Source organism: Hypomesus nipponensis, chromosome 17 (assembly GCF_054491055.1).
Source record: "Hypomesus nipponensis isolate SF chromosome 17, ASM5449105v1, whole genome shotgun sequence".
In the NCBI taxonomy this organism is placed as follows: domain Eukaryota; kingdom Metazoa; phylum Chordata; class Actinopteri; order Osmeriformes; family Osmeridae; genus Hypomesus; species Hypomesus nipponensis.
Genome location: NC_140377.1, coordinates 11,531,437 through 11,558,951, shown reverse-complemented (window position 1 = coordinate 11,558,951; position 27,515 = coordinate 11,531,437). Strand labels below are relative to the sequence as shown.

The 27,515-nt window shown below is 41.4% G+C and overlaps 2 protein-coding genes and 1 long non-coding RNA gene across 9 annotated transcripts in view; 1 reads left to right on the top strand and 2 right to left on the bottom strand.

Annotated features, from left to right (window-relative positions):
• The window catches only part of cep112 (centrosomal protein 112), a 175,978-nt gene that overhangs the window by 128,467 nt on the left and 19,996 nt on the right, over positions 1–27,515 (top strand). For all 7 annotated transcript variants that reach the window (XM_084677255.1, XM_084677253.1, XM_084677256.1 and 4 more), the window contains one exon: positions 7,839–8,069. In XM_084677255.1, the coding sequence (XP_084533381.1) occupies positions 7,839–8,069 (231 nt within the window). The remainder of the gene's footprint in view (positions 1–7,838; positions 8,070–27,515) is intronic.
• LOC146253567 (uncharacterized) lies at positions 5,814–7,933 on the bottom strand. Its single transcript, XR_014731734.1, has 4 exons — positions 7,788–7,933; positions 6,487–6,767; positions 6,309–6,383; positions 5,814–5,930 (listed from the first exon to the last, which is right to left on the bottom strand). It is a non-coding gene; the product is annotated as an uncharacterized LOC146253567 (long non-coding RNA).
• On the bottom strand, positions 11,295–15,929 carry LOC146253566 (uncharacterized). The gene is made up of 3 exons (XM_084678717.1): positions 15,393–15,929; positions 12,863–14,944; positions 11,295–12,773 (listed from the first exon to the last, which is right to left on the bottom strand). The coding sequence occupies exons 2-3, from the start codon at positions 14,276–14,278 to the stop codon at positions 12,309–12,311; spliced, it is 1,881 nt and encodes a 626-aa protein (XP_084534843.1). The 5' UTR covers positions 14,279–14,944; positions 15,393–15,929; the 3' UTR covers positions 11,295–12,308.

Here is a 27,515-nt window from a genome sequence, read left to right as displayed (position 1 = left end):
CACTATCATCTCAAGAAGTTATAGTGCTATTGTTCAGTTATTTGGAAATTTGTGTTTTATAAATTAGATACACCACCATTCTAATTTGTATTGCTATAGAAAATGGTAAAAACAATTATTTAATTAAGGATCAAGCCATCAAATAGATATGAGAAAAGGTTTGTAATGTTTTATTTTAGCAGGTCTAAGCTCTGAATGGCCTCCAGTGAGCTTCAGCGAGAAGGAGCACCATGATGCTCAAATTTTTCACACACAGGCGCTGGAACAGGAAGAGAAACGTCCATGCCATGTTAGTTTGCTTCTCTTGTCTACAACGACTCAATTATGGGACCATCAAGCCTTAACGGATTCCATAACCTTCCAATCACATACAAAATATGGCATGTAAAAGTTACAGGGGAATTTTTTGATTTTACCCTTTTGTCTCCTTTGCACGTATTAAGAGTTGTCAATCACAGAGACTCGGAGACTAGCCAGCTTGTGTGATTTGGGGTTAAATTTTTTATTGGAGATGCCGTCAAATAAGACCTTTTTGTTGATGACAGCCAGTTTCATTCATTTCTAAATGATGAGGCACTTGTCGAACGGCAGACCTTGGAAGAAAAACTAACTGACTCCGCCAGGCCAATGTCAAATATTCAGGAGGCAAGGTGGAGTGCTTCCAGGTTTTTTCACTAAGGCCAGGGAAAGATGTCAAACGTAGTTGGAGTCTTCAAGGACTTGAAATAGATGCAAAGCACTAATGGGCCATATGTATTAAAGATAGCTTTTTACATTATATAAGTATTAAGTCACTTATTAGGGTTCCTCCGTCAGGAGGACCCTATTGTAATTGTTGGTATTATTATTATTATTAGGGTTCCTCCGTCAGGAGAACCCTATTGTAATTGTTGGTATTATTATTAGGTTCCTCCGGTGGGAGGGAACCTAGTGTTATTGTTGGTATTCTTATTAGGTTCCTCCGGTAGGAGGGAACCTAGTGTTATTGTTGGTATTCTTATTAGGTTCCTCCGGTAGGAGGGAACCTATTGTTATTGTTGGTATTCTTATTATAATTTTTTTCTCCTTGCGCCCCAATGTCTCAAAAAGTCCCTGGTCCTAAATGTTCTAATTTGGCACATTGATACTACATCCAAGTGGGTACCCCCACACCAAATATGGGCCACATCGGACCATAGGGGGCGCCACAGGCCACGCCCAAAAGTCTAAGTGATGGCATTTCCACCCCATTGCTCCAATTCTTCTGAAACTTGGTGTGCATGCCTCATTTTTCATGAGGAACAAAAAAGCCTCAAGGACCCATAAGGTCCGCCATGATGGATTTTCCTGTACAGTGATAATTTGGGAAAACCTTAAAAATTCCTCTTCTCTTGAACCAAAGGTGAAATTGGCTTGAAATTTGGTACAGATATGTATCATTGACGTATTTAAAAACGTTACTTAAGGCAATTGAATCAAGTACAAAATGGCTGAAATGGGTGTATTTATGTAAATGTACACATTTCCTCAATATGTTTGTGTCACTAAATCAAATGTATTTTTGAAGGATGGTTCAAACCTATTAAGCTTTAAGGTGTCATGCCTCTGAAGTACCATGCAAAGTTTCACCTTGATATGTCAAAATATGACTGAATTACAGCTGTTTGAACGTGGACCAAATTTGACAATACTCACCATTGGAGAAACAGCTTTTTTTTGTACAGTAACTGAACATGCCAATACTCAACACTGAGAATAGCTCGACGAGCTGGAACGGTGACCTGCAAAGTATAAGGTCGTAGGTTTGAATTCAGCCACACTAAGTCTGTCTTAAATTTGAATATATGTTTAGTTAAACAGAAAGACATCGTTCTGAAGTACCATGCGCAATTTCACCTTGATATGTCAAAAGATCATTGAATTACAGCTGTTTAAACTTTGGCCGAATCGAACAAGCCATGCTACAGGAGATACGTTTTTTTTTTTTTTTTTTGACGGAAACTGACCAGAATTCTCAGCCTTCAGGGTAGCCCAATGGGTTGAAACATTGACCTGCAAAGCGCAAGGTCACAGGTTCGAATCCAGGCACAGTCTTTTGGCCTGTCATAATTTTGATTACTTGTTTAGTTAAACAGGCAGACATCATTCTGAAATACCATGCGCAATTTCATGCAATTTAACCTTGAAATGTCAACCGTTTCTTAAACTTTGTCCCAAAGCTGACAAAAAACTAATACCCATATCACGCAGTCAGAGCACAGCTAGATAATCAGCGTCAGCACCCTTGGGTACCCAGCATGCAGTGCGGCATGTCCAAAAACGCAAAGACTTGTGGAAAATAGTTTGGTTACAACAGCCTTGCAAGGGATTTCAGTTGTTGTGTTCGTTCAGTTATATGTTTGTAATGTTATTGTTGGTTAGTTAATATAATGTTGTTGGTCACCCTGATTGTGTATGTTGTGGAGTTTAATGGGACAAGAGTGTCGGCTGCTAAACCGTCACAGGCTATTCTTGCAAGGAGCTGAATATGAACGCTACCCGAGCCCAGTTTCCCACATGACTTAAGTTAGTTGTGCATGGACTGAGAGTCTGGAATTGTTTTTGGCCAGACATGAAGTCGTTTTGCTCTCTTGTTGTCCAAGTCTCGATCTTCTGCAGTGTACATGTTTTTAATATTTTGCCATTTTGAGGAGGAACCCGCATCGCTGCTTGCAGCTATATTTATTGAACAGTTTTGCATCACCAAAGCTGTTAGCGTTATGAAAACTCTGTATTGGTCCTGCAACCAGAAAGAAACTGCTAAATCACACCCAACAGTTGTGCATCTTTTCCCAACGATGAAAAAAGAAGCTTCAAAAGACTTAGAAGATTAAGAAGGATAGAGTAAAATCTGAGTGTTTTAATGATGTGCCCAGCAATCACAAATGGCTCAACAACAAAAAATTATCCACTACATTTACAGCTCACATCAACTTCCTCTCTCTCTTATTGTGCTAGAGACAGACAGAGCTGTTGAAAAGGGGACAGTCATGGATGTCTGTGCCATATATTAGATTCAGTCCTTCTCTCCGTCTGCTCTCTTCCTGGAATCCTTGGAAGGATGGGGCTTCTTCCCTCCCTCTCTCGCTGGATTGTGGAGGCCGTCAAAGGAGAGAGCGGATGCCAGTCACATGTTCTGAGGATGAGTAATGGGAGGCTATCTCCTTTATGTGGCAGGGGATGCTAATAAATAGCATTCCTGTCCCTTCCCTTATGTTTGGGGAGGAAGGCCAGTGAAGCGTGACGCTGTTGTAGGGTGGAAGACACAGCACAGGGCTTCTCTGTCTTCATCTCACCAGGGTCTGTTGTTGTCCAGAAGCCCCTGTTCTTGACCAACTGTGTAACTAGGCTTTAATGAGGACTTGGAACACACATCTGTGGGTAATAGACTCTCATTGTCAATTGACAATTCACGTTTGTCAAGGCGGTTAAATGAAGATTTGTGGTTTCACTCCGTGTCTAGGTTTTCATGGCAACATGGGTGCAAGATGTAATATCACTAATGAAGGGATTAATATTAATCCCCTTGCTGTGTTAGGCTTGGTTAGAAGTTGGCCACCAATCTACTAAGGGATTTAACTTCAGAATCCTTTGCCTTTGGGACCAGAACAAGACCGTTTCCCCCCCCCCCCCAACAAAACATTGAAAAAACAGCTAGTTGGCTATTCCCCAGAGATGACACTGCAGCAAATGGCTTTGCTTGCAGTTAGCCCTGTGTTGGCTTGTTACATGATCACCAACAACCTAAGAGGTTGGATCAGTTCCCCACGAAGCCTTCCCCAGGACAGGCATCCTGCCCTCCCTCTAGCACAGCATGTGTTGTGGTGTGGCAGCCACCATGTTGCAAGCATACAAAACACTCGAGATTAGATTGAAACATCCGTTTGGTGAGGAACCTTTCCAGCTCGTCCTATATGTACATTGTGTCGTCCATCTCAATACGTTTTTATGAGGAAGCCGTGAGATGTGGAAAGAATGGATTCACTTGATGTGATGTGTCACAGTTCTGTGGTTTCTCATGCATTTAGAGAATATTCAAGCTTTCCTTTTCTTTATTTTTTGTGTTTTACAAGAAGAAAAATATACAGGAAAAAAATGAAAACCAACATTCCAAATTACTTTGGGCCTCTTTGTTTCCAACTACAAGAGAGACATTTGATTGTCTTGTTGAATTGTCAAGTCATTCTTTCCAGTTATTTCCGTAGTTACTCAAAACCAAATTTCTACGTCTAATCATTTTGTATTTAAACATGCCCTGACAAATTCTGTCTTCTCTGAGAACACAAGCACCATCTGGACTTCAAACAGCATGGGAGAGGGTCCTGTACTCTCTGGGATCCTTTCCCCAACGGTGTGACGGGCTGAATAATGATGCTGTCAAACTTCCAAAGATCTTTATTCCCAAGTACATGATTAACGTAGGGAAAGTGAAGACAGAGATGACAGTCTCAGTGACAGCTGGACACAAACATGTCATCTGTCTCCACTCTCTGTGTATTGTTATTTGCTGATTGACAGGTCCCCAAGATCAGGCTAATCTTATTTCAGACAAGCAATCATTGAAGGACACCAAAACAGGCACATTGGCGTGTCTCCCTCTGCTTGTGTTTACATGATTACTATATGTGGATTTTATCCTGCCTTCTTCAATAGCATTTGAGGATCTGAATTTGGCGTGGCTAATTTGAAGTCAGGGTGGAGGATATAATGTTCATGTGCTTTCAGGCTGGCACATGGAGAGATCTATAAACACTATGTCTCTTTGTTGTTTCAGTATCATGGTGTGCCAGAGCTGCCAGGCGGTACGATGTGTGCGTACCATCACAATATAGATGTGAATGGAAATAGCAGTAAATAAATTCCGCTTTTGTTTTGCTTTGCTTTGGTAACAGCTAATGGGGAATTATTTTGCCACAAGTTTACAATTGGGTTTTCTTCTTCCTGTCTCCTCCTCTCTCTCTGCCATCAATCTGTGATAGATTAAACATTAAGTTCAATCTTAATCTTATAGTTCAATTATGTTTGGACTGAGGTTGCACATACCTGGCATGTATTAAACACCTTTACAATTTGAATTATCCCCTTTTGTCTGGCTCTTTTAGTTCTGTTGCCCCTGCATCTCTGAGCCCTGTCCAAATGGCTCATGGTGGGGAGGTTACTCAGGATGTTATTAACAGAATCAGATGGAGCCGTATGTAGTTGAATAGGGAATTATACATCAAAGGCTCTTCTGAGCTTAGATGCCTGTCCCTTAAAGTCATGGAGACCAACATGCCTGGCACTCACTGTTTGAGTGTGTGTGTGCACGCGCGTTTATGTCCATCTGGTGTTGCCCGACTAACATGTTTGCATGTGGCTGTGAAACCTAACATAGAGTGTGTGCATGTGTGTGTGTATATCAGTTTGTGTGTGAGACACCACACAACATCTGTATGTTTTTTTGTGACGCTTCTTTGAAGTCTTTGTGATCTTCCCGAGTGCCCGCAAAAAGATTTATACAATTTCAGACTCTTTCTGTCTGATTGCCATGTGACTTTAACGAAAGTCTGGCCTGGGATGTCTTGAGTGTTTGTAGAGGGAAGCAGGGTCAAAAGAGGATATTATAGGCCACTTTGTTCATGGGGACAATTCGTAGTAATTTAATTTAACTTTCATTACTGTTGTTGGAATAGCATATCGTATGTTTTTCAGATTGTGCTCAAAGTGTACATAGCACATAACTGGTGAGACACTATATACACACAATATTTTGAATGTTTTGAGAATTCCAGCAAAGTTTCTTCATAGCCCGGTAAAAACATTCCCTTGACGGTTCTTTAAAAGGGGTGTTCTTTTGTCATTAGCATTACTGCTATGTAATGTGGCTGTTCTCTGGCAGTGAAATCAAAGAGTTCTTCTAGACAAAGTCAAGGCTGAGGAGTTCAAAGAAAACAGAGGTCAAGGAAGGGGTCGGTCCATCTCTACAGCCCCCACTCTCTCACACACATTCTCTCAGAAACAGTCTCTCCCTTTCTCTCTCGCATATAGTGCATATGTGTGTCTTTCACACACATTCTCTCTCTCTCTCTCTCTCTGCTGCCCCCTCACTTTCTCACACACACGCACTGTCCCTTCCTCTCTCTCCTTGCAGCCCCCACACTCTCAAGCACAGACACTCAAGTCTCCCATACAGTACATTAACCTAAGAACAACCACACAAACCCACATAGTACACAGAAACAAGTCACATCCAAATGCAAAGACTTTTCAAAGCTGCAGTACTTTTAAGACTTCCTTATTCAGCCACATACTTCTCTTCTAATTTCCATACTATCCTTCCAACTCTCCATCCCTTTCTTCTGCTCTCTCTGTTTCTCCTCCTCCATCTGTCTTCCAGGGAAATATGACACTGCAGCACTGCCTGCTTTCCTTTTGAGGGAGTGATCTTTAATTTGCGCAAATTTCTCTCATTAAATGTGCCCGACTGACCTTAGTGGAATTCCCCGTCTTTGATGTGGGCTTGCTTGCCTGCCGGCCTGCCTGGCTAACTGTGCTAGGCTGGACGGACTGACTCGGCTAGGCTGGGCTGACTGGGCTTGGCCGGGCTGACTGACTATGCTAGGCCGGGCTGTCTGGGCTGGGTAAGCTGAATTAGGATGGGACAGCTGCTGTTGCAGGGTATTCCCCTTTCCTTTGCTCGAGTGTTTTCTGTCCCGGGCTGAACAGGACTTCCCCTCAGACCATCCCTGGACATCCCTCAGAAGCAACTGCTGAAAGTAGAGGGAAAGTAGAGGTTTTAATGTTGGAGATGATCTTGAGCCTCAAGGCCCTTGCACACTGAGTCCGAAAATCGTATCCAAAATGTTCGCACGTAAAAAAAAAACATTGACCTCACTTTATGTCAATCGCGCATGCACACTGCCTCCGAAACTTTCGTCTGTCAAAAAAAAGTTTGGATCGGGTTAGATTTTCTGCGTTTTTCGCATCCGTAGCCAGAATTTTGATAGATTTTTTGGCAATTCAGAGCCACCGTACAAGCGAACGACAAAATCCAGAATAGCGTCTGACCATAGAGTTGCGTCTGACAAGTTGATATACTTGGTCTCGCAGCACAGAGCACTGTATGACAAGAAAAGTGTGGATTATAAAGACAAAGGGTGTAAGAAGGTTTATATAGTACTGTGTTCAAGTTAGCTAAACAATAGCTTGTTGCTTATGTCATTCATTTATTCGTTGTCAAAAGTGATAACGTTGTCCCAACCAGGGTGTATTCATTCAGTTGCTAGTATACTTGTACTTTTGATAGAATACATGCAATTATCCTGGTCACCTAAATGACTGCAATAAACTACATAACAATACTGTACATACCTGTTAAGTTATAATATATGACATTAGATAATCAAACTGATCCACTGACATTCTGAGGTAAATTTTAAATTTCTCCGGATAATTTCTGAGCTCCTTGATAAGGGAGATGAAACTCTCCTTCCTCGCTATGATCTGGGCAACAAAACCACCGGCACTGCTTTACAAATCCATTTAGTATTTTTCCGTTTTTTTTCCGCAAACGTTAAATAAATACGCATCGGACTCAGTGTGCAAGGTGTCTGTGCGTGACGAATTTTAGGCTGACGAATACGGAAAAAACGCATATGAAAATTTCGGACTCAGTGTGCAATGGCCTTCAGTCTGGAGAGTGAGAGAGCCATAGAGAAACACATCCATGACCGCAACCGCATACACTTGTGTACAGTACTACTTATAAACATGCACACCGTGTTCCTCACCGTCCTCTTTCTTCCTGTCTTCTCTCCTCCCTCCCTCCATCCCACGGTCAGACCATCTCTGAGCTGGAGGCCCAGGTGTCGGCCCTGCGTGAGGAGCTGCAGCAGGCCCACGCCCAGAGGAAGCAGCAGCTGCTGGAGCTGGGCCTGCTGAGGGAGGACGAGCGCCAACGCTCGGCCCAAGACCAGGAGGCCTCGATGGGCAGGCTGCGGGCAGAGATGGAGCGCCTCCGGCTGGACCTGGAGAGGAGCCACCAGGCTGAGAGGGAGCTGGCCCAGGAGAAGGTGAGTGGGGTGGGGGGGGTGTTGTCCCAGATCTGGAAGTGCTAACGCTAAAGGTTTGGCTGCAGGACAGACAGGCTGCAGGACAGACTACTGTCTCAGAGGTTCCTGCGATCTGAGGCTAATATGGAGGCACTGAAGGAAGGCCCAGCTGGGGGTTCTCTTGTACGGGACGCTAATCTCAAGCAGGGGCCCATCAAAGAGACTGTCTGTCTGTCGAGCAGCTCTGCATGCCAGCTGTATCAAATTAGCTCCAGAACTACGAGGCAGCTACACGCCGTATTGGGTCGTTACGGGAGGTGGTTAGGCCCAGTTCAATTTAGTCTTGGAAATTCAGGAATTCATTTAAACAGAACCTCAAAGACATCCACCATTTTGAGTTAGGTAGCAAGTTAAATAAGTCCGATCCCTACACAGCATACTTAATTAATACATACTTAGTTAATTACTGAACAGTAACCACAGTAAAAATATACATTTTTTAAAAGGCTCTTCTTTTTCTTTGTTGCATAATTCCTTAATTTTTCCCCATATGGAAGGTGATGAAAAAATAACCCTCACACTTCACGTTGACATGAATCAAATTGATTTGGAATTTAGCTTTCCAAATTACTTTCCAGAAAGTTAGACCACTTACTTTTCTAATCATCTGCTAAAGTTTGACTCTTGGTGGAGGGACTGAAAAGTTAGGGTGTTCCACAGCAGTTGAACCCTTTCATGTTGAATTGCAGACGGTCGTCTAAGATCCATATTGACCGCTCTGACTGTTTTGTAAGCAAACATTTTACTATTCTTTTGATGTAGACAGAAATGCTGTCCTCTGCAGACCTCTCACTCTTGAAGCCGGGATGGCCAAAGTTGGCCTTTTTTAAACACATCTTTCAGTTCCTTAAAAAAAGCTTGGCGAAATCCATTAAATCCGTGAATGGATTCTCATCAAAGACGTATGCGTTTGAGAGAGAGGAGAGGGAAGGGTGGAAGCGGGACTGTTGGAGGATTGGGTGGTGGAATAAAATAATGAGAAACAGAATATCAAAGAAGATAAGATCACGCACTTAGATTGCTCCATACTGTTTGAGCTCTTGCAGAAAGAGGGGGGGGAATGGTGCAATTTCTGTGTCTGACTAGCTTTAGAGGTTTATCTGTGTGTGTGTGTGTGTATGTGTAAGCAGTCCCAGCCCTTCCAATCTCCCTCATCCACTGAGGGCCTGTAAAGCTGTCTATGTGCCCGTTAAAGATGCCCCGTCTCTGGGCTCCACTGAGCACAACTCCCGGCTTTCACTCACTGCCTTATCTGGGTCTCTTATTTCCTCTCCCCTCCATATCTCCACCTTCTCCCTTTGCAGCTTTCGCCATCTGCCTTCAAGTTGCAGCAAAGCAAACAGAATTAGGGCTTCTTAGAAAGAGCGTGCTTGGTCTGGCCTTTGAGGAAGTGTGGCAAAGGTGATTCTGAGGTGACACATGCACACACAAATGTGCAAATATACACAGGGCTCCAGACTAACTTTTTTACTAGGAGCACAGTAGCCCCTGACTGAAAATGTTAGGAGTGCAAGAGGAAAATGTAGGGGCACACCTTATATTAACCTGCAATGTCATTATTAATGTAACTAGAGAGGGTACAAGTCAGTGGCGAATTTTAGACCCTTTTCAGAGGTGCTCAAGCACCCCCTAAGTTTCATCTCAGCAACCCTAAAAATATATATATATATATATATATATATATATTGTTTATTATCATTTGATGCTGGTAGTTCATGAAGACAGGGACATCCTTAGTTTTTTAATTCTTTCAATATTTTGCATAATAATACATAACTGTATTAATTGTTATCCTGTGAAATTAGGGATTTATATTAGCAAGGTGGTTTAGCACATTTGCAAGGGACTGTATTCACGTCACATTCTCATTGGGGGCTAAGCACCCCTAAAGGTCTGATCCTAGAATCACCAATTTCTAGGGTGTGCTTGCGTCGGTTGCAGATGGATCAGTTTTTTTTTTACTGACACAACTGATATACATTGACCCACCACATAAGCTTGAGTTTAAATACATTTAAAGTGACATTACGCACTGTACATGCAAGTCTTAGCTAAAGGACTTAAATGTATGATGCACTTTTTCCTCCCCCGACATCACAACACAATACTTGCTGAGTATAACAACGCAACAGCGCAAACAGACAGGGATACAGTAGCAGCGCTAGTGCTAAATAAGTATTTAGCTGCTCGGCTCCATGACGCCGGGTAAGAAGGGCTTGTGAAACTGCTCACCTAAAGAACGAAGGGGAATCCACTTGTCTGGCAGATTAAGACATGTTCGTAGGAACCTAGCGAAAAATAGCCAAAACTTTCCTAGACTTTTAGCTAGGTTTATAGGTAGCATTACCTAGCGAAAAATAGCCTAAACTTTTCTAGACTTTTAGCTACGGTACTAATGCCGAGGGCTCGCTGATATCGCTGTCTTACTAGAACATCGTATCTCTTGCTAACGTGTGCTGATGTTGTGTACATCCAATAAATTCAAAATGTGTAGGTCGCACATGCGCGAGTGCTTGTAAAAAATGCTCGCACTGTCTCAAAAACTGGTCGCAAAATGCGACCATTTGGTCGCAGTCTGGAGCCCTGATACAGAAATGTACAGAAATATGTACACACATGCACAAATTTACAAAAGTGTAATTTTATAAAAGCACATACTATGCTACACACTGATACACACACAAATGTGTACACACACAGTGACAAATACACACAAATGTGTACCTACCAACAAATATACATTCACACTGAAACAAACACATTAATGTACACACAAATACACAGAAGCACACATACACAACTACATACAGGACACGCAGTGTTTCCCACAGATTAGAAAAGCAATTTGTGGGGGTCTGTCGGCCCGTGTCTGACGTGCCGTGAGTGTGTAATAATTCGTTACACAGAACTTTATTATATTAAATATTAATCAAAAATGATTCACACCTCCACATGAGTCCCCTTGTCCTGAGAAATGCCTTCTTACCTGCTTGTTTCTACATATGTTTGTCCACCTCACCTGTTGCTTCAGCTGCCTTTCTCACAGCAGCATGTTGGATGCTGTCTTCCTTTCCTACTCTTTCTTCAATACCTAACAAATCTCCTTTTCTCTCCCTGACCATGTATTTCTGCTTGAGCAGCACTGGTTGAAGCCTGAAAATATTGTAAACAATTTCTGCATATGTGGGTGTTTCTGCAACTACGGTCACTTTTGACTCTCCCAAATTTAAAAAATCAACCTTTATGAATTTGAATTTTAACCATCAGAGTCTGTAATATACATTAATAGGTACACAACATTGCATGTAGTCATTAAGATTTTAATCTGGAAATATGTTTTTTTTTTATGGTTTTCATCAATTTAATCACAAAATGTCCTTACCGCAACAGTACAATAATGTCCATTTTACACATTTTTCCTTTTTTTAATTTCTATCACATTAATACATTGAAATTGATTTTCAACAAGCTTTGTGCATCATTGTTATTACTGATAAAAGAAAATAATAAAAAATTTGTTATTTTATGTTTTCTCTCTACACCATGGAAAATTTTGACCGTAAGCTTATGACAATTGTCTTCATACACATAAAAAAGAATAATTAATTATTTTTATGACAGATATTGTTATTTCAAATGTGTAAATCATCTCTAAAACAGTTTTGAAATCTTTTTTGCAAATAAAAATCATAATTATAATCAAAATAAAGCATTGCTGCGGTAATGACATTGTGTGCCGGTAAGGACGCAATGGGGAGCATGTCTATGTTCCCACAGCCCGATGGTCCTACATTTCGAAGTAATCTAACTATATTGAAGAGTCTGTCTGTCTATTAATGTCTGTCTCACTCCTGTTCTAACCAGTCCCCTTACCCTAATCACGCAGCTGTGATGCCTAAACCTAGTCGCTAATTTCAGGAACAAAGAACTGTGGGGCCATTGGGCTGTGGGAACATAGGGATGACCCCATGCAATTTGAACGGTAAATGTAAATACAGTAATGTATCCTTAACAAAACGCTACTGTAAGAAAACGCAGTAAAGTCAAAAAAGGCTTTACGTGTCATTAAAGACTGGATAAACTGATTTTCAAAAATATTATGGCCTCAAGTGGCTTGAACATTAATACTAATACACGAACATTAACATCGTAATGTGACAGGCACTAACAGCCTCTCACATTACATTTGTGTACCAAGTACTAATTAAAACGAGAGCAGAGTTCCTTCCAAACCGAGTCCATAAGCTTCATGTGCCTTGCCGTGACTGGTTTGGGTTCTGGCACAAGTCCAACCACACTCTCTTGTGTGTACCAGATGACATCATCCTTCATCGGCCAATAGAACCTATTGGCCCCAACACTATGCATTGTTTTGACCAAGGCACAACTCTCAGTATCGACGTCTTGAATGATGCCTGGGTATGGGTCATTGTCGTACAGAACGACACACCATTTCCCGATAAGCTCCTCATTTACATCTGGAATTGGTTGTATTGCCATAGTTTCCTGGAATGTTGGAGGATGCTGATGGAGGGCTCCCATGGAAGACTCTGGTACAGGAGCGAAGGTGACGCACTGTGGGCTGAAGCAGGTGCATGGATCTGGGTTTCTGCAGAAGCAGCTCAAAACTCTCCACATGATTTGCCCATAGACTGATGTGTGGATCTGGAAAAAAAAGTACGAACCTGAATATGAGCATGTTATGTCACCTTTAAAATATTCATGAAATTTAATGGTGCAGCATTATCACATACCTGGTGGATCTTCATGGTGCCTTTAACTGTCTGAAGATCATCGATCAGGGATCTCTCAACCTCTGATATCTCCTCATCTGTGACATTGAAGAGTTTCACAGAGGACTTGACCTTTGACAGCTCCTCAAACAACATGGCCCCATTGTGTATGTCCATCCCCTTTGCCACTAGGGCATCTGCCGTCCTCTTTACTGCTGCACCCACACCATCTGCTGGTCCCTTGCCGTGGCCTGCTTCAAGGAAATTCCATGTCACTTTTTTAAATCCCATCTTGAAGGGCTCTGTCGACAGGAAGAAGAAGTTCTTCTTGCAACGATACTGCGTGGTTGGTCCATCACTGACCATGTGAAGTACTCTTACGCTGGGATTTTTCTCCTGCAGATCGTGCAGAACTGGTCTGAGATGTGTCCATATGGCCGATGGGTCATGGCGGAAGGAGGATGACAGAGTGCAATACGAAGATTGTGATCCCTTGGTGTAGGCCACAACTGTGTGTAGGCTCACCTGTTTATGAGAATCCCCGAAGTGCACTGCCTGTATTTCTGTTGCATATTTGCAGAGATAGTTTTCTGCAAAATCAACATGCAGTAAAACCTCCTCTTCGGTCAGATTCTCCTTCAGCTTTCTCAAGGTAGCATACTGGTGCTTAATGTTGTATATATGCCGTCCTATTTTTGCCTGGAGCATTTCAGAGAAGTCATCAATGAGGACTTGTAGGGTTCCATACACCTTCTCCTTGGTTGTCAAATGAACTGTAAATTTCTCTGTCCCTCCGTCTTTTGCCTTTTTTTCTCTCTCCTCTGCTTTGTGTTGCCAATGATGCCACCACGTCTGACCCCCCTCTTCAAACGGCAGAATTTGGAGTGCTTTGTTTTTGCAGTTGGAGCATTCCCTATACATGCACTCTTTTGAAGGAGTACAACACATAGATAGCATCAAGTCTTCAACCTTGCTTGTCTTCACTACACTTTGCTGGTATAGCCTATCCGCCATGAATTGTACATTTTCACATATTTTACAGAGACATGTTTCCCTGTCTCTGACTGATGGATGTACAACCCAAAAGGGTTTCCTCTTACAAAACTCACTGTAGGAGATTTTGATGTCCGGATTCTCTCCTTTGAACTTCTGGTGTAGATTCTTAAGAGAATCGGAGAGTAGGTGCTTCTGCATTTTCAGTTGCTTTTTAGTGATTGTGTCCCTTTTTCCTGTGGTGGCCCTGCTGTTGTCGTCCCTTTCAAGAAATTGTGCCACTGTTAGGTCATCTGTGTTGGTGATCACATTTGATTGCTTTTTCCTGTGATAATCCAGGGAGTTTGGCCTCTTTTGGTTTGCTCTCATCATCTTTTGTGAGAACCCAAACTCTTGATTTGCATACTTTCCAAGTCGATATTTCTTTATGATCTTTCCTGCCATCACTTTTTAAATTATCTGCTTCTCTTTAGGGTTGGTCAGTGAGTTGCTGCTCTCCTTCAGCTCTGCCATAATGACATTATGGAACAGAAGAACCTTTCTAATTTGGCGTCGGGATGTGTGACTTTGCTGGCGGGCTTTGGTTTTGGGTGAGGCAGTCGTATGTGTCGTCTTTGAAAGCCTGAAACAACGCTTTCTGTACTTTTCGACTGAGGCCAATGCCTTCTTAAGTTTGGACTTTGCCTCTGTAAGTTCTTTGTACATTTTTGTTTGCCTCGTTTTCACTTTTTTACGCCCCCTCTTCTGAGCGACTACCACATTAGGTGAGACACCAGCAGGTTCCTGAGGAGCAACAGGTAAGTCATCCACAGCTTCATCCACAGGTAAGACTTCTGGGGATAGTGGTGGTGTGTTTGTAGAAAGAAACTTTGTTGAGGCCTCCAGCATTTTGTTTTTTTCCCTTTGGTTTCTTTTATTTATCCTCCACTGTCTTCTTTTCAGATTTGTCTCTCTTTTCGTCAGTTGAGAGACACTCTTTATCTGCCCTTTCTCACTTCTTTTTTTGTAACGCTCTTTTTCCTTCTGTAGATACGCTTCGTATCTGTCCGGGTCTTTTTTCATCTCCTCTCTGCATTTCCGTGATCTTATTGCAGATGAATTTGGTCTCATCTAGGGTTGAACAAAAACATGTTTATATGTTTAGTTTACAATAATAATAATTGATGACATCACAAAAAATTAAACGTTCACACACTTAGTAATAACATGTATGAATTTTGAAAATGGGTGTAGTTCCCTTTTAGTGTTTGCAATATAATATATCACCTTGAATTTGTCTCTACCGCGACACAAGGTCTTTACCGCAACAGCTTTAGGTGTTGTGGTAAAGACCTTATGTCGCGGTAAGGACATGTTGCGGTAATGACATTTTTGCTAATTTTGCAGATTCATGCTAGCTAGCAAGAATTGCTATGTTAGCTTTTACTCTTAGCAACTAATATACATACATTACACATTAATATTAACTTATTTTTAAAATTTAGTTCAAAACACACAATTTCTACGCTGTATGGTAAGGACACACAATAAATACCTCCAAAGAAAATATGATATTTACCTTGTTTTTGCTTGATGTTGAGGGGCACTTAGTGAGTGTGGCCCAATCTGTCATCCAAGTGCTCACTTACCAACTGCTGTTTCCATGGAAATTAGATTTGTTTGGCTCTCCAAAAAAAATTCACAATCACATTTCTCCAGTGTCGCGGTAAGGACTCAGAAGTGTGGGACAGGCGCATTTCGACGTACAAATCATATAAATAATCAGTAAACAAAAAAAAATATTTTAATATGGTGTAAAGTAATATGTTTATAAAACAATTGCATTTAAAATAATTTCATATTGTAATTTAATTACCTCATTTTACGCATCTCAACCTTGAGACCAGAGTGGTGGGACATGAACAAAAGTGATGTTTGGACCCATAAAATTCTTCATAAATTGTATTAAATCACATTATTTAGTAATGATTTTTTAGGTCAAGATGTGTTATAACACTGTGTTTATACTTATCAAACATCATATGATTAATCTTAACATGAATCCCAAATTTCACTACTGGGACTTAAAAGTGCCCGTAGTTGCAGAAACACCCATATGCAGGTAGCAACGCTAGTGCTAAATAACTATTTAGCTGGTCAGGTCCATGATGCCGCGAAAGTAGGGCTTGTGAGACTGCTCACCAAAAGAACAAAGGGGTCCCCACTTGTCTAGCAGATTAAGACATGTTCGTAGGTACCTAGCGAAAAGTAGCCTCAACTTTCCTAGACTTTTAGCTACGCTACTAATGCTGAAGGCTCGCTGTTTTTGCCGCTTGTATTACTAAAACAGCGGATCTACGTCGTTGCTAACGTGTGCTGACGTTGTGACTGTGTGTGAGAGAGACGCGTGAGTGACAGAGATACGGAGGGAGAGCAGGGAAAGGAAATGCGAAGTGTTTTAAATAGCATTTTCTTTTTAAGTATACCAAAACGCAATATATGGTGTCCGGTGTTGATTCTGTGGCGCACCGCCACGAATTAGTCTATGTGTGGGAAACACTGCACTGTCAGAAAAGTTGAATATGTAACCTTTTATCCTGTATAAGAATGATTTTGTGTTCAGAATTCTTTGTGTGCAAAGAGAGGCCAACTCCCAAATAAGAACTCTGGGTAACATAGGCTTACGTAAACAAGGTGACCTGGGCTGACCACTATCTTACTGGAGAGACCAGAAACTCACATAGATACGCAAACCTGAACTCACACATTTTTTATACAAAAAGGTACACACACCCACACAGTCATGATCTAGTCGTATTCTCACATATGGGGCGTATTACCAAGTTTGGTAGGTGAACACACTTCTATACTCACTCGATGGTAAACTACTTACACCTAATGAAGGTTTTTACATTGTCCTTAACTATGGCATTAACCTACCGTATTTCTTTGCATAAACGCCGCCCTCGAATAAACTCCGCACCAAAAATGAACATTGTGTAATAAACGCCACCCTCGATTAAACACCACACCAAAAATATCCTAAAACTGTTATTTAATTGGTTAATTTAAAACACAGTATTTACGGTATTTCTTCGATTAAAGGCTGCAGCGTTTATTACACAATGTTAATGTTTGGTGCAGCGCTTATTCGAGGGCGGCGTTTGAGGGCAGCGTTTATAAAGAATACGGTATTCTAGGATAGCTGTGCTAGCATGCTAGCATGTCTTTAAACAAGCTTGCTAGTTCACTACATTAAATGCTAGTTGCTAGTTTGAACAGTACGGTCTTCTAAATTACCAATTAAGCAACGTGCAAATGTCAATGTTAGCCTGACTAGCTAGCTCTATTTTGTCAGCTTTTTATTAACACTGATTTGCAAGGAATGCAAGAACAGCTAGATAGCGAAAACACCTACCAACTGTAGTGTAACCATGTAAACTAGTTTAGCTTACTCACGCAAGAGCACCTGCCTCTCCCAGTTCTTGTAATAGATAATCTAGACAGGCGTTAGCAATAGGCTAGATTGCTATTTGTTTTCTGGCTATTTTTTCGTAAGCTTCCCTTCTATGCCAACAAACAGCTAGTTTCTAGCTAGCTAGAGTTATTGGTTGATGTGATATTTGAAACGTATTTAGCTAGCAGTGGGGCCCCAGGCCAGAGCAACACAAGAGCACGTTCATTGAAATGACATGCTGCTGCTACTACCCTATTTCTGGGGGCGGCGTTTATTACACAATGTAAATTTTTGGTGCAGCGTTTAATCGAGGGCGGTACTGTTTATTACACGATGTTCATTTTTGGTGCACGTTTATGCGAGGGCGGCGTTGAACCGAAGAAATACGGTATTACACAAGTAAATCACAAGTGTACAATATAGCGAGGTAGCTGACTTAGCCACTCGCGAATTCACCTTTCATCAACCCCAAGTTTGCGTGCTGTTGCTGCTGGTGAGTGCTTTCTGCACAGCTTTCTGTTTGAAAGCTAGAGTGTAACAACGTTTCGGCATGCTGCTTCAGATTTCTACACAATGTAGACACGCGCGGCTTCCAATTTACACAAGCCTAATTGTGTTTGACATCCTTGTGTATTTTTGTTTGTGTATGGCCACACTGCAGCTACAATTCACTAAATCTCTCTTAGGCCTACTAATTAAACGCTGCCCTCAAATAAACGCCGCCCTCGAATAACGCTGCACCAAAAATGAACAGTGTAATAAACGCTGTGGTGTTTAATCGAAGAAATACAGTATATCCAAACGTTTTTGTACACAAGATATCATCCTTTAAAATATTTTTGTTTTGTGACCTTTGTTTAAGCAATCAAAGCATTGGATAGTGCGTAACTGTTTAATGAAACACCGTTTAACATTGTGTAATTTGAACTGAAATCTTATCTCATGACCCTTCTTCTATTTGCCCCTCTCTTTCTCCCTGCCCAAACAAAACACACCTTCAATACACAGCTAGACTCCCTCATGCCCTCCTTACTAGGCCATACCACTTTCTCATTAAACAAACGTGTGGGAGGTTTTTGGCTACCTGAGTGTGTTTGCACTTAGTCTGGTCTCTGCAGCCCTTTGATCTGCCAAGTCAGATTAGCTGTGCAAATATACCTATGATTTCTGTTTTTTTCTGAGGTACTGTAACTGGTATGGTATGTGTATGTGTGGGTGGATTGGTGCATGTGTATGTAATAGAGAGACTGTGAAAAGATGCGCGCGCTACGCTGGTCGACATTAGGACACCGCCGTTGATTACGGGAAAGTGTTTATGTAGGTGGACCATTCAATGCAGTAGTCTGTGAATAAGTGGAAATGGAACTCTTGAGCAGAAAAAGTGTTGTTTGGCAGTCCTTTCAGTCAAAAGAAGGCGATTCAAGTTGAGCTACATGTTCAATTTGCATGCCGATTTGTCTCGTGGTGGCAAGGACCTTAAACAATACACAACATCTCCGCTGTTAAAACATTTGCGTATGAAACATCCAAAAGATATTCAAGAAATCTGAAAGCTAATATTTTGGATATTGATTGGATGTTGAGACAAACCGTCATATGGTAATTCTCAAAATAGTTTTTCCCACTTGTCTTCCTGGCATAATGTTGCCTATTCCTTTTTACAGAAATAAAAAAAACGAATCAAAAAACAATACACTGCTGTGGATGTTGTTTACTTCATTAATGTGTTTACTGTTTTAATGGACTGAGGATGGGAGTATGATTCGGTTTCAGATTTGGCAGAATCTTAACCAGTGGAATCGGTATTCGGCCAAACCCCAAAAATCTGGATTCGGTGCATCCCTAATAGGTACTGACCACTCCAGCCTGAGAACACCCCACAAGAGCTGCCGTTTTGGACATGGTCAGACCCAGTCATCTAGCCATCACAATTTTCCCATGTCAAAGTCGCTCAAATCCTTACGCTTGCCCATTTTCTGTTTTCCCTAGCATAACTTTGAGGAGAACATTTTCATTGTCATGTCTAATATATCCCACGCACTGACAGGTGCCATGATAACGAGATCATCAGTGTTGTTAGCTTCACCTGTCAGTGGTCATAGTGTAATGGCTGATCGGTATATGTGTGTGTGTATCTATGCTGTGCTCCTGTTGCTCACGGCAATGACATCTGCCCCTCCGCAGTCTCCGCACGGAGATCACCATGGTAACAAGGTTTGTAGTACACAAACAATGGCAGTTATTTTTGAGTTTCCTCTGGAATGACAAAGAGAAACACAGGCAAGGAAAGAAAAGATAAGACCTGGGAGGGGGTCTTTTAAGTGTGAACACATGGATGAGTTTCTCTACCTCTCTGCTCTTCCTCTCTCTCTCTTTCTTTAACAATGCTGAGGGGCCTCAAGTCTCCGACAAATCTTAAGTGTGTGTGTGTGTGTGTATCTCTGTGTGTGCAGAAAAGCAGCCTAAACACTAACCTGGAATACATGGCTGGTCCAGATTCCAGCAGTCACGTTAACTGAAACTTTTGACAGTCTCCAGAAGTAACCGCAAAAGCAACAGTCTCAGAGCCATGTTGGAAAATGGGGTCACAAACTTTAGATGACAGCTTTGTATCAAATAGCCAAGGTGTATTTCATGATACTGTACGGCTTCAGTGCAGGTAGGTCATGAGTCATAACTAATACAAATCCAAAGCGCAACATTACCACAACATTTGGTCTATGGCTTTTTTGCAACTATTGCCTCTTCTTGTTTATCTGTTAAAGGTGACATGACATGCTGTTTTTGGATGCTTTTATATAGGCCTTAGTTGTCCCCTAATACTCTATCTGAAGTCTCTTTCCCGAAATTCAGCCATGGTGCAGAATTATAGCCACTACAAGTAGTCCCACAATCAGCTTTCCTCAGAACGCGCTGTTTCTGTGTCTGTAGCTTTAAATGCTAATGAGGAGGAGAGGGGCGGCAACATGCGCTAATGTTTACAGGATGTATTGCAATGGGTCGTTGCCCCCGTTGCTGTAAAATGCCTCGAATTTAGCCATTCTCATCTGATCACCCTGGTTTGCAGAGGTGCACACTCAGTCATTTCAATGTGGAGAAAGGCGGATATTGCGAGCCATAACACCAACAGCAGAACGGTTATCCAAAAATCAAAGAAGTGTACAACACTAGCGTTACAGCGTTTGTATTCACACACACACTTGATGCCATTTATCTTTACGTTAGCAACAGTAACTCAGCTGTTAGCTGCAGAGCTAATGTTACAGCCACATTCTAAGGGTAGCAAGATAGGTAACCATATTCAGTAAAGCAACAAAATGATATAGCGTTAGTTAACTTACTTGTCCAAGGTTTGTAGCTTGACCAAGGAGATTTAGTAATGATCCAGAATTTAATTTCAGCAAAGCCAGCTTTGAGTTGGCTCAAGTTGAGGAAATGTTTGGCGCAGACATACAACACTTTGGGAAGTTGTGTCGGCGCATTTCCAGCGAAAATACAATTAAGATACGTGTTGTGCAAAGGCTCGGATGAAGAAAAAAAAAAAAAGATGTGTGCTTGCATTTGTATATCCAAGCACTGAGCAACTGTTATGCTTCGTTTGTTTGCTCGCCATGATGTCTTTCCAGGAAAAACCGATATCGCACTCGCCCTTGCACGGTGGTAGCTCTGTTTCTCATGGGCGGGCTAGATGATCTGGTCGGGCAAAGCAGAGAGAGGGGAGGTAACCTTCCCCCTATCTACGTCACTAGGGGGAGATTTTCAAACAGCGCAATTGAGCCTTCATTTTGTCAAAGGCGGAGAAGAACACGCAGGGCTTGGTTTACACTTATCAAAAATTCTAGCCACTGGGGGACCGAAGGCAGGCTAGGGGAACTCATATTAATGTTAAATAACCTCATAAAATGAAGTTTTTATGTCATGTCACCTTTTAGAAAAGTAGGAAGATGAAGATGGTGGTGGTACTTTGTGGTTGTTTTACGTGGTTTCCTCTTTTTGCGGCGGCCTTTGTCGCTAACTTATTAGCCTTCCCTTAAAAAACCTGGTTGCTGGTCCTCTGCCATTTTGAGATACACCAAATCGTGTTACATTTCAGTCATGGATTACACAGAGCAAAACACAAGCAGGAATGATCAAAGACTCCCTACAATCACCTCAGAGACAGATAGACATACAGACAGACAGCGATGGGTGAGGGCCCTCCATACCAGAAAATCTGATTTTGTGTGAATGTGTGTGTTCTATGAACGTGTGTGTGTAATAAAGTGATGGTTCTTATAGTTGGTGCTGGTCAATATGACCTTATTCTGGAAGTCACGATGGGCCATCCGCGTATTCTCATTTCCGATTTAGATACTTTCCGCTTTATAACGGTACTAAAAGAGAATGTCTTAAACTGGCTCTGGTACTAATTGAATGCTAAGAGATGCCCAGCGTGAATGGTGCAGTTTGTGGCTGCCATAACAGCTGAAGAAAACGGAATCAGACCCTGTATTATCATTGTTTTGACCATGGAAAGAAGAGGTCCGAGTGTTGTGGGTTGACATTTACTTTGCACCGACCTCCAACCAAAGTTGAGGATCTGCGTCCCTGGCTGAAGGCGCTGAATTGAATCGGGAGATCAGTGTCGATTCACACCTCTATGGTCTGTGCAAACTTTCATGGCGATTAAAACCCTGTGATTCAGTGATTCTGATTCTGGGGGTGTGATCAAATATTGGAGGGGACGTGTCCCATAATCACACAGTATGATCAAATATTGGGGGGGGGGAAAGTGTTATAACGTTAATATTCATAAACTGGTTTCCATTTTATTCCATTGTGATTATTAATTAATTGGTTATTCTTTCTTAATTGGTCATAGTTCACAAGTAGTTCTCAATGAGGATATATTTATTTAGTAATAATCAAATACCTACCAAGGAACTACCTTTGTACTAAATTTGTTATTACTAACTGCTTAGTTAATCTTGGTTCCATATTAGTTCATAGTATTAAGATAGATGTTATAGATGTTAATGTAGTACTACCTATTACTTCCTGCATAGCTACTCATTAACAACGGACCATTATTCCAAAGTGTTACCTCAACATTTGTTATGTATGCCTTTCGGTCACTGTGTCACCGTGTTATCTCGAAACAGTGTACGCATGGGTTCTAAAGTGTACGCACAGCTATGCAGATTCTCACGCCAAGTGTTTGGACTGCAGTCAATTTTCTGATGTCCACTTCCATAGATCTAATGCAGAATTGATTTTCCTATGTAGCGCCATTCCCTGCCCCCCAGTCCCACCTCAAACCTCCTAGGTCACCGAATGGAATGACCTGCAGGTGGTCTCACCCTTCTTAAGAATCAGCCTCTGCTATGGAGAGCCAGATAAGACCATCCCCCACACAACACAGATTTTTTTAATGGTGCACCCGCCTTCCTGCCCCCATCTAGCTACTGATCCTCCCTTAATAGAAGTGGGGACCACACACACACACATACACACAAACACACACACACTTCAAAGGCCAAGATGAAAATTCAACACTCCATCCTACAGTCCTTTATCAGCAGCTACACCTGCTTATGTAAATATGAGAGAGAGGGGGACAGAGAGATTCCTAAAAAGAAGCTGTTTGTCCAGCCAGGTGTCTGACAGTATTGGTAATGATGTCAGTGTCTGGATCTGGTACTCCATCCCAGACTTGGGAAGAAATTCGAGTGGTGTTTCATTTTTGATGGTATGGGACGTGTGCAAAGATTTGAATAGAAAAACATCGTGTTCTGACAGGGCTGGTAACGGGAGACTGTAAAATGTGTCACTTCAAGACAAGGACACACACACACACAGTGGCAATAATTAGAGCCAAACAAGCAAATAACATGTCTCTGATCCCCTCCTCTGCTAATTGAAATGAAACTGTTCCGTTGAGAGACGTCTCTGGAACAGAGCAATCTCGAATGCTCCTTCATCAGGGTGCATTCGCTAACGAAGAGTTGGAAACTTAAACCTTGAAATTCAAACCCCACTTTTCACCTCACCTGACAATCGTGTCTGATCTGGTATGTTACACATCAAATGTAGTGCTTCAGAATCTGAATCAGAATTTGGTTTTATTTGTCATGTAGGTTTACACAAACATGGAATTTACTGTGGCCAAAAGGTGCAACAATAAACATATACAGATCTACAATCAAAAAGTATAAACGTACAGTAGCATAACTAATCCTAGGAACGAACAATCTAAAAATCGCATGGCTGTTGTAACCAAACTAAGTCTGCATTTTTTGACATGCCGCACTGCATGCTGGGTACCCAAGGGTGCTGACACTGATTGTCTAGCTGTGCTCTGACTGCGTGATATAAGTATTAGTTTTTGGTCAGCTTTGGGACAAAAGTTAAGAAACGGTTGACATTTCAAGGTGAAATTGCATGAAATTGCGCATGGTATTTCAGAATGATTTCTGCCTGTTTAACTAAACAAGTAATCAAAATTATGACAGGCCAAAAGACTGTCTGGATTCCCTGGATTGCCTGGATTCAAACCTGTGAACTTGCACTTTGTAGGACACCATTTCAACCCATTGAGCTACCCTCAACGATGAAATTATGTGGTCAGTTACTGTATTTAAAAAGGAAGCCGTTTCTCTTGTAGCACGGATTGTTCAATTCAGCCAAAGTTTAAACAGCTGTAATTCAATGATTTTTTGACATATCAAGGTGAATTTGCGCAGGGTACTTCAGAACGATGTCATCCTGTTTAACTAAACAGATATTCAAATTTAAGATGGGCTCAAACACTGTTGTTGGATTCGAACTTACAACCTTATTCTTTGCAGGTCACAGTCCCGGCCAATTGAGCTATTCTCAGTGTTGTCATGTTCAGTTATTGTATAAAAAAGTAAGCCGTTTCTCCTGTGGTAAGCGTTGTTAGATTCAGCCAAAGTTTAAACTGCTTGTACATTTCCTATAAAAACAGGACAACGGGATGACTGGGTTGCTGCTGTAAATAATAACTTACTCGTAGTTTTTTTTAAAGTTGTTTGGAGTGCCATAACTTGTCATGGAAGGGGACTTCATATCATGCCTAGCATCAGTGGGGATGTGTCCTGAAAATAATTTGTGCAACAGGCAAGGGATCCACCTGAACAATCAATTTACTTCATTAGAGATAACCATAAGAATTATCTCTACCATGCATAGACTACAAGTAGCTAGCTACTGTGGTGAACCTGGCTTGTTTTGCATTGGTTTACACAGTCTCGCTAAACAGATGATTGGAGTGTTGTGATGGGCTCAAATAAGCACGCATTGTTATGTTTTACAACCGGAGGATTGATCGGAAGACTAGAACCCATTCTGTCAGAATACAAAATAAAAACTCTGGTCTGACTGATTTTGAATCTACAACCCTTTGCTTACAAGCACAACATCTCAGGCAATTTAGCCATTCCTAGACATGAGATACACAAAGTTCAGTAACTGGATAATTAAAATGCAGTTTCTCCAAATATGGGCCACATCGGAACATAGGGGAGCAACAGGCCACGCCCAAAAGTCACATTTTCAAAGTGATGGCATTTCCACCCCATTGCTCCAATTCTTCCATAACCTAGCCTAAACACAAAGTAGGATGCGGATTTCCTCCGTCAGCTTTTTGTCCACAAAATGAAATGAGTACACATACAATAGTGTTTTGGGTGGTCTCTTCAAGGCTAGGGTTTTCAGCTACATTGTTTTGTAGTCCTCGTCTGTTGGCAGGCGAAGGAAACTCCCTTTTTGCTGTGGGTGTGTGTTCAACACACTGTCGTTGAAGCCACAGATTTAGCTAAATCTGGTTGTTAGCTAGTAAAGCCGCGAACAGCGCAACAGGTAGCCTACCAGAGCTTCGCAATGACATTTTATAACAATGATAATAACAATCAAATGACAACAAATGTTTAAAAACAAACCAGTTTTAGTTAAATTACAGTTGAAATTACTTTCGAAAGACTGTTGACGGCTGGCCTGGGACTAACGAATGGCAAACCGCAACTTCCGCTACTCACCGGAAGTTGCACCCATAATCATTTCTACAGTAGACCCCCTGAGAATAAGGTGGATAGGACATTTCATTTGCAAATTAAATGGATGTGAGATGACCGCATCAAAGTTGACATTTGCTCCAAACAGTAATTATAATTTGACAGTATGTTTAACAACAAGACTAGCCAGCTATCAACCCATGTCATTGTACCCAAATAAAATCAAGATTTTTAAGAAGAAAATAATCAGCCATGTGTAGAGTTAGCTACTGGATTGCTACTGTCGTGTTGGCCGCAGCCCGTCTGAAGTAGATTGACTAGCGAGATGAATAGCGAATGGTATGTGAGATGAGCGGTTACGTGACACTGACACAATACATTCTGAAAAGAAACATTTTTCAAATAGGTTAAAATAAATATTTATGTCTCTCATTGTTGTATATACAAATTAGCTTGATAAAGTCTTTCAAAATTGTAAATGGAGGCTTTGACTCTTCCCCGTTGCTATGGTTACTTCTTTGTATTAACGCAAATGTTTCTTCGCGGAGTGATTTTTTTATTGGAGTGAAAAGTCAGAGTGGGTTGTTGTCAGATAATTCAACTCATGAAACGTCTCCCGTCCAATCAGAAACAGCTATTTAAGTCGAAAAAACCCAATTGTTTTATAATGCTTAATATATCACATGATATTTTCCAATATACTGCTATATATTTTCCTTCCGTAAGGGAAAGCAAGCAACAATAATATCATTTACAGCAAGTACAAGTAGTTAAATCAGTTACAACTAACCAACAAGTGCAACAAGTCCCTAAATAAGTGTCATTTTGTTCCTGGAGGAAATAAACTAACATCGGATCCAACAAATATTTCTTAAGTACTGTTGTACTTTTGGAACAAGTGCGTCTTTAGCCTTTTCTTGAAGGTGGGGAGACAGAAGATAATTGGAATTTGTATTTTCTCACAAACCCCTAAAACTCACACACACACACACACACACACACACACTAATAGTGTCTTACATACGCATGCTTCTAGCAGAGAGGTTGTGTTGAACTTGTACTCTTCAGTTGGTAACAAACCATTTGGGATGAATTGCCAAACATCTCAAATACATCTGGGAAGAAGGCCATATGGAAGATAAATCCTGTGAGAGGATGATGTAATGTATTTTGTATACCATTTTGGAGCAAGCACAAGGAAATGATCATATCCTGGCAAAGCCCCTTTAGAAATGTTTATAGGTAAGCATTTTTTTCCAACGCTAATGCAACATGCTGTAGACCTTGCAAATGTGTGCTGCCAAATCACCATATAACAAGTTGTGTGAGATTTTCCTCATCCTGTCTGTGTGCGAGCGGTTGAACATGCATGTGGGTACTTTCTGTAAAACTCTGCCGCTTTCTCTGCACATAGGTTTTTCCTTGTTCCACGTGTGTGTGTGAGAGAACAGAGTGAGAGTGGCCTGGTGGTTCCAGCTGCAGATGTTAATTTAGTACTGTTAAGCGTTGAATGCATTTGCCGTCTATTGTTCCTACACACACACATGCACACCTACACACTTCAAAGCAGCCGCTCTCCACACAACTAGGATTACGAAGTGATTGAAGAGTGATAAAGCCTCAAAGTGCCTTAAGCACTAAGGACCTTTGGCAGGGCACAAGTAGTCTGCATCTAAGTGTGCAATCATACACACACACGCACACAGGCAGATTCACATGGAATCTACATACCTTCATCCTGTCATACTTTCATCATTAGTGTTTAGGCCTCAACTCTGCTTCTCCTATATCTTCCTAGTGTGTGGGCATGCAGTCAAGGGAATAATAGAATAATGTCTCAGGTTTTCAGGGTGTGTCAAAGTCAAACACATCTATGCATGCACACTTTTACACACACATGCTCATACCTTCGTACATTGTATTGCTCAGACACAAACGCTCTCTCTATCCATTTGAAATGCATATACATACCTACATACATACAAAGATAAATAAATGCCTACACACATATACCAAGATAATACGAAGATGCATAAAACCACTCAGTCAGCTCATCTGTCCTACCTGAGGGCTTCAAAAAGCGGGAGCCAAGCAACTACAGCCTCTACAGCAACAAAGGCAGGATACTTCTTTAATTTCTCCTAGTCTCTCCTTTCCTTTCACTCTTCTTTCATGGTGGGCTGGATGCTCTTTCTCTCATCAGCCGGTAGGGCCCCTTAGAGACAAGAGAACC

Coding starts and splice junctions, on each gene's coding strand:
- LOC146253566 (XM_084678717.1), bottom strand. CDS start 14,278: ATGGCAGGAAAGATCATAAAGAAATATCGACTTGGAAAGTATGCAAAT. Junction 12,774..12,862: donor GCACCATGAAGATCCACCAG/GTATGTGATAAT, acceptor TTTTTTTTCCAG/ATCCACACATCAGTCTATGG.